This window comes from Hydra vulgaris, chromosome 06, assembly GCF_038396675.1.
Source record: "Hydra vulgaris chromosome 06, alternate assembly HydraT2T_AEP".
Taxonomy (NCBI): Eukaryota; Metazoa; Cnidaria; class Hydrozoa; order Anthoathecata; family Hydridae; genus Hydra; species Hydra vulgaris.
The window spans coordinates 59,788,142-59,797,500 of NC_088925.1; the positions used below are offsets into that span (position 1 = coordinate 59,788,142).

At 27.2% G+C, this 9,359-nt stretch overlaps 1 protein-coding gene across 6 annotated transcripts in view; it reads left to right on the top strand.

Annotated features, from left to right (window-relative positions):
- The first annotated feature begins 4,366 nt into the window (after window positions 1-4,366).
- The window catches only part of LOC136082045 (uncharacterized), a 20,197-nt gene continuing 15,204 nt past the window's right edge, over window positions 4,367-9,359 (top strand). Inside the window, exons 1-7 of one of the 6 annotated variants that reach the window (XR_010639372.1) lie at window positions 4,367-4,815; window positions 4,958-5,202; window positions 5,305-5,378; window positions 5,594-5,770; window positions 5,891-5,956; window positions 6,115-6,526; window positions 6,630-7,225. Coding sequence is in view for 1 of the 6 variants with exons in the window: in XM_065800607.1 (XP_065656679.1) it covers window positions 5,330-5,378; window positions 5,594-5,770; window positions 5,891-5,919 (255 nt within the window). In the remaining 5 variants the exon portion in view is untranslated. Of the gene's footprint in view, window positions 4,816-4,957; window positions 5,203-5,304; window positions 5,379-5,593; window positions 5,957-6,114; window positions 6,527-6,629; window positions 7,226-9,359 lie in introns of those variants that run through there. The other 5 variants (XR_010639369.1, XR_010639368.1, XM_065800607.1 and 2 more) reach the window with 5 other exon arrangements.

Here is a 9,359-nt window from a genome sequence, read left to right on the forward strand (position 1 = left end):
CTGAGTTATAGTAAGTTGAACACTTTTTTTTTTCCATAACTTAATTTCAAAATGTTGGGATAAAAGTATTAAATTCCAGGTCATAGGTCTTATATGATATGTATCTTATGTATATCTTGTATTTTGCAGCATGTTTAAGAATATTTCTGATTGGTGCACTCTGGCTTTTAACAATATTTGCATACTGATATGAGTAAAAGTGACTTCAATAACTAGAATTTATTTTTGATAAATATTAGTAATGACAGGTTAGTAAATATAATTATAATAATAATGGTAATAAATTTTGTTTATTAAAATTAGTGAAAGACTTATGTATGATAGAATTGCATGAACTTTGGTGGACAAATGTTATTGAGTAAATATTACCTTTGTTTATTACCATGATTAGAGTAATGAAAGAAAATATTATTTTTATCTAAAGAATATTCAATATTTTCTTAAGTATTAAATATTATTATAAAATACATGTATTAAAATAAACATGTCTTATAAAATAATAAAATAAGTATTCAAGTATAAAAAAAACACATGTATTATGATAAAGTATATACATCAAATTAACTATGTTGTCTGTAAGTTAGAGGTTGCAGCTGATATTTCAGCTTCAGCTTTAAACTCATTAGTTTCAAATTAAAGCTGAAGTTGATCAAGTCAGTTCAATCAGCTTGATAGCTGATAGTAAAAGATAATAATACTCCACAAATATTTTATATTAAAAAAACATTTAGGAAATTATTCAATGAAAATCTAAAATAGTGACAAAATTTAAACATACATGTTAAAAATTTTAAATAAAATTTGCAAAAAGTTTTTGCTCTTTATAAATGTTGTTGTCAGAGCCTAGGCCTAGGACTTGCAATTTTGGGCGACCCAAATTGGATTTTTAGAGATTTGTTTAAAAAGTGGTGCCCAAAAATCTAATTCCATTTTTGATTATCTACATCGTAGAGTTCAAAATTCTTCCGAAAGATGGTTTTATCTGTTTAAATATTGAGTATGAAATCAATCTTGTTGTTGTCATATGTGATGCACAAGCTAGAGCATTTATTAAGTGTTTTAGGGGCACAATGGTTATAACTGATGTAAGCGTTGTGTTCAGAAAGACGAGTGGTATGGCAAGATAATACTCTTACACTTTTCATCAATTTTAAGCACTGATTCAGATTTTTGTCATCAAAAGCATTCTCAACATCTTAGTGGTGTGTTAAATGGAACTAAATTTTGACATGGTGACAAAGTTTCCTTTAGACTTTATGCATCTAGTATGCTTAGGGGTATCCGAAGACTCATCAACTTATGGTTAAATGGCCCAAATGTTGTAAATTGTCTCAGATTACAGTCAATACTTTATCTGGCAGATTGTTCCAGATATGTCGTTATTAAATTTAGATATTAATTAGATGTTAGATAATGGAAAACAACTAAACTTAAACTTTTTTTAGTATACACTGGGCCAGTTGTTTAAAGGGGATGGTTTAGCCAAAAATCTATTCAAACTTTTTAGTAATTTCAGTTGCAGTTCTAATTTTATAATGTTTTATTTTGTTGAAAAAATATGCTGATTTTGCTTGTCAGTTACTAAGTTATTTTGTGCAGTTATTTGGTGAACTTTACGGTAAGGATCAACTAGTTTACAATGTTTATTCTTTAATACATATAGGAAATGATACAGTTAAATTTTAAGTACTTGATAGATGTCCCTCATTCAAATACAAAACTTTTTCAGATCAAAAAAGCTTGTTAATTAAAAAGAACAAAGGGCTGCTCAAATAAACAAATTGGGTTGCTCCTATTAAAAAGAACAAAGGGTTGCTCTAATAAACATGTATTAGGATATGAATATAAAATTAGTATTCCTAATTTTGATGGATCAGTAACCATTGCATCGAGACTGTTTACAATTTAAAATTATCAATTAGAATGTTTTGTTTCAGTTAATGAAGGTAATAATTATTTTGAAATTACAAAAAGAAAAGTTTAGTTAAAAAGGTTTTAAAAAGCAGTCGAATCCTGGGACAAATAGGTTATGTTTGAGGAATTTGCAGCTTTTTAGTCGTTATATATATATATATATATATATATATATATATATATATATATATATATATATATATATATATATATATATTATATATATATATATTTATATATATATATTCATATATATATATACATACATATATATATATATATATATATATATATATATATATTATATATATATATATTTATATATATATATATATTTATATGTATATATATTTATATATATATATAATATATATATATATATATATATATATATATATATATATATATATATATATATATATATATATATATAATATATATATATATATATGTATGTATATATATATATATATATTTATATATATATATATATATATATATATATATATAAATATATATATATACATTATATATATATATATATATATATATATATATATATATATATATATATATATATATATATATATATATATATATATATATATATATATATATATTCACACACACACACAGTGGGTTGCATAAATATAGAGTTACTACTTTGTGTGAAATTTTTGTTGTTTTTACAACTATCTTTGAAACCAACTAATTTATATGATTAAAAGCGTATTAAATGTCTTAATTGACTCTTTATCGAATGGTTTATAACTAGAACTTTTTAGGTTAACCAGTCTTGAGTAGTTATTAATTCATTAGAACTAACCTGTATTTCTAATGAAGCAAAAATATAGAGTCAACTAAAATTTAACGACTGAAGTTGAAATATCTCAACAAAATGTTACTTGAGCGATCTAAAAATTGGTTGATTTCTTTCCAACTATATAAGCGTTCTTGCAAAAATAAAATGAAATTATAATTTTTATATCTTAAGTTATTCACATTGGTAATTATTTGGTAAAGTAAAATGACAAAAATGGGCAGATAAGCTGTTTCAGACAAGGTACGATTGCAAATTGTTGGTCTGCTAAAAGATAAGCCAATGAGAAATAGTTGAAATGTGCAATGTTTTGCTTAAATGTGTACAAATAATGTTAAAAAACCACTAGCTGCATAATGATGTCAAAGATTTACCAAGGCTTGGTTGGCCTTTAAAGCTAACTTCAAGAGACCAAAGCTATCTCTATTGAAAGGTTAGACAAGACCCTAAAATTTCTTACAGCGAACTTGCTGAAGGGTTCACAAATATGCCTGGTAACATTAGTGTTAGTAGATGGACTGTACGAAGATGCCTAAATAAGTAAGGCTTAAATTGCTATGTCGCTGCTCGAAATTCTTTTTTGTGTGTCTCAAATTGCTTAAAAAGATTGAAGTGGTGTAGAGAAAGACTTCACTGGTCTGTAGAAGACTAGGCGAAGTTATTTTCAGCAACAAATCCAATTTTGAGGTGATAAATTGCAAGTCAAAATTAATCATCAAGAGGCTGGCTGGTGAAAAGTTCAAAGAATGTTTTTTGTACCAAGGATACAAGGTGGAGGAGAATTAGTTGGAATATGGGGATGCTTCTCCCATAAAGGAACAGGGTCATACAACATTTACAACAGCAGAATTAACCAGTACAACTACAAAGAGATCCTCAAAAGTAAACTTTTGTCAACAGCCAGAGCTTTTTACGGACGACAACAACAATGGATTTTTCAGCACAATGGCACTACAGCTCACACTGCAATCTTGGTTAAAGAGGGGCTTGATCGGAAAAAACATCACAGTCATGCCTTGGCCAGCTTGTTCTCTGGATCTCAATCCCATCAAGAACATTTAAGTTTGAATAGACACTAGATTGGTCAAAGAGAGCTAGAAAAGCTTTGAAAAGAATTCCAAGAAAATTATGCATCCGACTAGTTAAATCTATGCCTAGACGTGTTTGTGAATGTGTGAAAGTTTTTTCAAAAATAAAAAAATCTTTAAAAAATTTTTGAAAATATTTTTTTCTTATTTTGTTTATAAAACCACTGTTAATAAAATTTTAAACAATTTAAATTATTAATTTTTTTGTTTCCTTTAAATTTTCAAAAAACATTGAAAAAAAGTCATATTAAAAATCAACTGACTCAATATTTTTGCAACCCACTATATATATATATATATATATATATATATATATATATATATATATATATATATATATATATATATATATATATATATATATATATATATATATATATATATATATATATATATATATATATATATATATATATATATATATATATATATATATATATTATTATTATTATTATTATTATTATTATTTATTTATTTTTTTTAATTTATTTACTGTACTTTTAAAGTTTTGAGTTGCAAATAAAATGTTATAAGGAGTTTTAAAAGCTCTTTTTAATAATCAATTATGTTCTCTATTTAATTATATTTAAATTTTAGATATTTTGCTTAACATAGTAAATTTTAATTATAAAAATGAGTAAAACAGGCCATACAGGGGGGAGAAATAAAACCGTAGTTGCCAATTTATTTATATCCATGAAACAAGTTAGCAAAATGGAAAGAGTTAAATGTTCTTTTTGCTTTGACATTATCTCTAAAAACGGAACTCGAATGACTAAGCATATTGAAAAATGTCGAAAATGTCCTGAAGAAGTAAAAAGTCTATATGCAAATAAATCAGGTCATTGTCAAAAACAGCAAGACTCTTCTGGAGATGCTGAACCAAAAACAAAAAATCCACGATCTGATTCTTTCGGAACATCCTCTTCTGAATCAATTTGTAGAAGTAAAACACCATGTTCCGTGTTTGACAGCATGACAAAAACTGAAAAGGTGTGTATTTTACTTTGAAATTTTAAGATTTATTTGAAGAATTAACTGATATGGCAACTAGCTTATTAGAAGTTCATGATTTTTAAATTTAAGATTTGTTTCATGATTCACTGATGTACCAGTATGATATTTTCTTTTGCAGGAATTGATTGATACACACCTAGCCAGAGCAATATATGCTAGTGGATCGCTACTCCATATAGTAGAAAATAACTATTGGAAAATCTTTTTGAACAAGTTACGTCCTGCTTATAAGCTTCCGTCAAGGCATGAAGTGTGAAATGTGTTATTAGATAATGAATTTTCAAGGATTTCAGCAAATGTTAAAGAAATGGTAGCAACTGCAGATTATCTTGGATTTATGTGTGATGGATGGAGCAATTTAAGGTACAGTAACAATTTATTATAATATTAGTTGATGCAATTGAACCTATCTTATTTAGTTAATAAACAGATCCTATTTGTTTATGTGCTGTTTCTTCTTTACAGAAATTAAGCTATCATAAACTTTGTAATGACATTACCTTCTTCATCACCCATTTTGTGGAAGACATTGCCTACAGGTAAAACCATAATTCTAGTACTGTATACAATGGATTTACTTAACAGACTGGTAGACTTTTAAAATATGCATACTATTTTATAATTAACTTTGATATTAAATTTATAACAAACAACACTGAAAACCATTTCAGTAAGCAGAAATAATATATCAGTAAATAGATTTATAATATTTATATAGCACAGTATATATAATATATCCTAAATTGTTTTGTAGGAACATTAAGCCATTCTGGTGAATATATGGCAAATGAAATAAAGAAAGTTTTTGAAGAAATAAATCCTAACAAAGTTTTGGGCGTTGTGACTGACAATGCTGCAAATATGAAAAATGCGTGGACTCGTCTAAAAGATTGTTATCCCCATCTTTATTGTTATGGATGCATTTCACATGGTTTAAATTTGCTGTTCACATTTTTTTTTAAAAATTGACAACTTTAAGTGTTTTGATGTCACAAGTAACTGATATTGTTAAAGAAATAAAAAATTCTCATTTATCTGTTGCATCATTTAGAGATATACAATAAAAATCAGCTGGTGTAGTAACATGCATTTCCTTGAAACTACCTGTACGAACTAGGTAATACAACTAAAAATATAAATATACTGTACATTACATAAAAAAATTGAACTATGTAACTAATTTTATTATACATTCATAAAAATAGTTTTCATTTAGTAATTTACTTTACTCTAAATTTATTAAATTATCATAATTTCTTTGTATTTTATTTAAAGTTGGGGATCAACTGTAGCATGCTTAGATAGCATACAAAAAAATAAGCAACCATTAAAAACATTGGCTATTTCTGAAAAGAGTGGACTTAATTCAGTAACAAAAAATATTCTTTTATCAGATGTTTTTTGGGACAGGTTTGAAGGTTTTTTCAAATTGCTGTCACCAATAGCTGATGCAATAAAGAAAACTGAATCAAATACTCCCTTGTTATCTACTGTTGTGGAAACTTTTCACTTCTTGGAAGACCACATTTTTAAAAACTTAACAGTTAGCCCATTCTCAAAGAAGGAAGAAGAAGAAGCCAAAAAAATCTTTAAGAAAAGAAAAGATTTTTGTTTAACAGAAATTCACTTGGCTGCCAATATACTAGATCCCAAATTTCAAGGCAGAGTCTTGACTGGAGAACAAAAGGTATTTACTACACATAATTCAAATTTATAATTTTCAAATTTGAAAATACTATTTAAATTAATAAAGTAATTTTAAAATTATTGAAAGAAAAATCTTTTTATAGATTGATGCATGTGAGACGATACACAAAATTGCCGCAAGTATGCCTGATGTAAACAAAGAAATTATGATGTTTGGCTTGGCTAATTACCAATGAAAGGGTGATATATTTTCAAAACCTTTTATTTGGACTGCAGTTGGAATAACTCAACCCATAAATTGGTGGAAAGGATTGTGTTCCTTTACTGAGCTATCAAAAGTTGCGTCTAGAATTCTTCAGCTACCAGCTTCAAGTGCAGCATGTGAGAGAAGTTTTAGCACTTATTCTAACATTCAAAGTGCGAAAAGAAATCGCTTAACGACTGAAAGGGCTGGAAAACTAGTTTTCATTTCACAAAATTTAAAACTTGAAAATATTGAAAACACCAGTTATAAAAATGGTACAAGCATAACTACTCCTCAAATTAATAACGCGAGTGTAAATATATTTCCTAGCACTTCAATGCCTTGGTCAGAGTCTGAAGCAGTTAATATAGAAAGTGACAGTGGCTTTGTTTATGAATCATTAGATGAAGGTAGTCTAGGGCGGGAAGACTCGGACTCAGAAAGCACATCCATTTAGAATATCTTTTATACTTTAAATACATGTTAAAATGACTAGATTATTGAGTTTTTTGCTTAAATATTTATACTTTTTTTTAATTGTGTATACTACACAACACAGTGCTACAATTCTTAGCACTAAATTAATAACAAATTAAAACTTATAAAACATTATTCAAAAATAATAGATATGTAAATTAAATAAATTTAAGGCTTTTATTATAAGGGCTTACTGGCAATATAATTCAAAATATGTAACAATGTAAGACCAATTTATTACATAATAAATATTAGGGTTGTCTAAATAAGCATGATATCATATATTAGTATATTTAAATTATAAAAATGGGTATTATGTCATGGACAAGTATAGTTTCTGTATATGAGTGTAATATTTAGGATGTACAACAATATTTAAGAATTAAAACATGACAAATAAACATTCTCATACAATATACCTAGATTAATAACCAACTTTATGCTAAACCGCCTAATAAATATACATAATAAATAGCTCTTTAAATTTTTTTATTAAAACATTAACTTTAAATTGGTGTTTATACATTGTATTTGTGATTATAATGATCATATACCATAAATAGACAGAATAAGACAAAAACTCTTCCAAATTATTTACCAAGAAAAATAAAAAACTTATTTAGAAAGTCAAAAAAACCAAAAAAACACGTTTTTTTGACCCAAAAAAACGCAAGAGGAAAAAAACGCGTTTTTTTGCAACTCTAGATGAGATTATGGAGCATTATGATGATTTAAAAAATGCCTACAAGGGAACCTTGGCTGGAGAGATGACTTTAAATTTCTTTTTCAGCTTTGTGAAGCATACAAGTTTTACAAAAATGAGGAAAAATGGCCTTGTATCAAATGGCACAAGTTGCCACCACTGCACAGTGCCAGGTGGAACTCAAGAGGCATTTTTGCGCTTATTGCATTTTTCATTCTTCCAAACTGGCAAGAACAGCTGAGGCTAACTTGCCATTTCGTTGCAACTACATGGTCGCGGGCCTGGTTTTCAAACCAGCACTATGCAGAGGCGGCTTATGAAGAACTGCTGTCAGCAATATCCCAACTTAAGTGTTCCAAAGCTGTGAAATGCTTCTCTACCCACTGGAAGAAGGAACCATCAGTGCTTGATGTGCCTCGATCCAACATAGTAGCCGAGAGAACTGTAAAGTTGATAGAGGACATTCGTTCTTCTTGCAGAACAAACAAATATCTTAACTGTAAATTTATTAATACTAATACACAAATCTGAAAGATTATTAACATCACTACAAATGCTGCAGGACAGTGTAGGTACTCATTCTCATGTATTTCTCATGTGTATTGTATATAAAGCTGACATATTTAATTAATAGCCTTTGGGCCGCTATGTGTTGTATGGTTAAATATGAAACTGTCTTAGGTACGGGAAGTTTTTTCAAGGTATGGTGAAATCAATGTCATTTCTGTGATTTATTGCAAAAATTCATCATTTAGAACCCCAGGCTAATTGATTTAAAATTTATCATATACCTTATGTACATGCATTTCTTTTAATACAAGCGAGCAGTAAAGTAAATAAATTTCTAGTACCTGTTTGTTATGATCATAAAACATTTTTTGTATTTTTTGTAACTTATATTTCAGCAGCGTTTTTAAAAAAAAAATAGTAGATAGGTAAAAAAAGATTTTATGCCGATAAGTAAAAAAAGATAATAGTTGATGTGATCACCTAGTTCAGTTGATACAAACTACCAAACAAACAAACAAAAAACAATAACTAAAAGACTTATCCTAATACTCGCATTGATCAAAATTTTGTAAGTATCTGGCGCAAACGGCTTCTCAATATTTTGAAAAAACTTATTTGACAAATCACATGTACTACTTGAAATAGACTTTGTAGTAAGACTTAATAAGCAGGGCCGACAACACCACCACTTTTTTTCTCAAGGCCTTTTTTTTTTTAATTTTATGAGCATTTGGGAATACCAGATTTGATGGGACTCCACAGGGCTAGTTTACACCCTGATATATGTATATATATATATATATATATTATATATATCCTATTATATATATCACCCTAATATATATATATATATATATATATATATATATATATATATATATATATATATATATATATATATATATATATATTATATATATCCTATTATATATATCACCC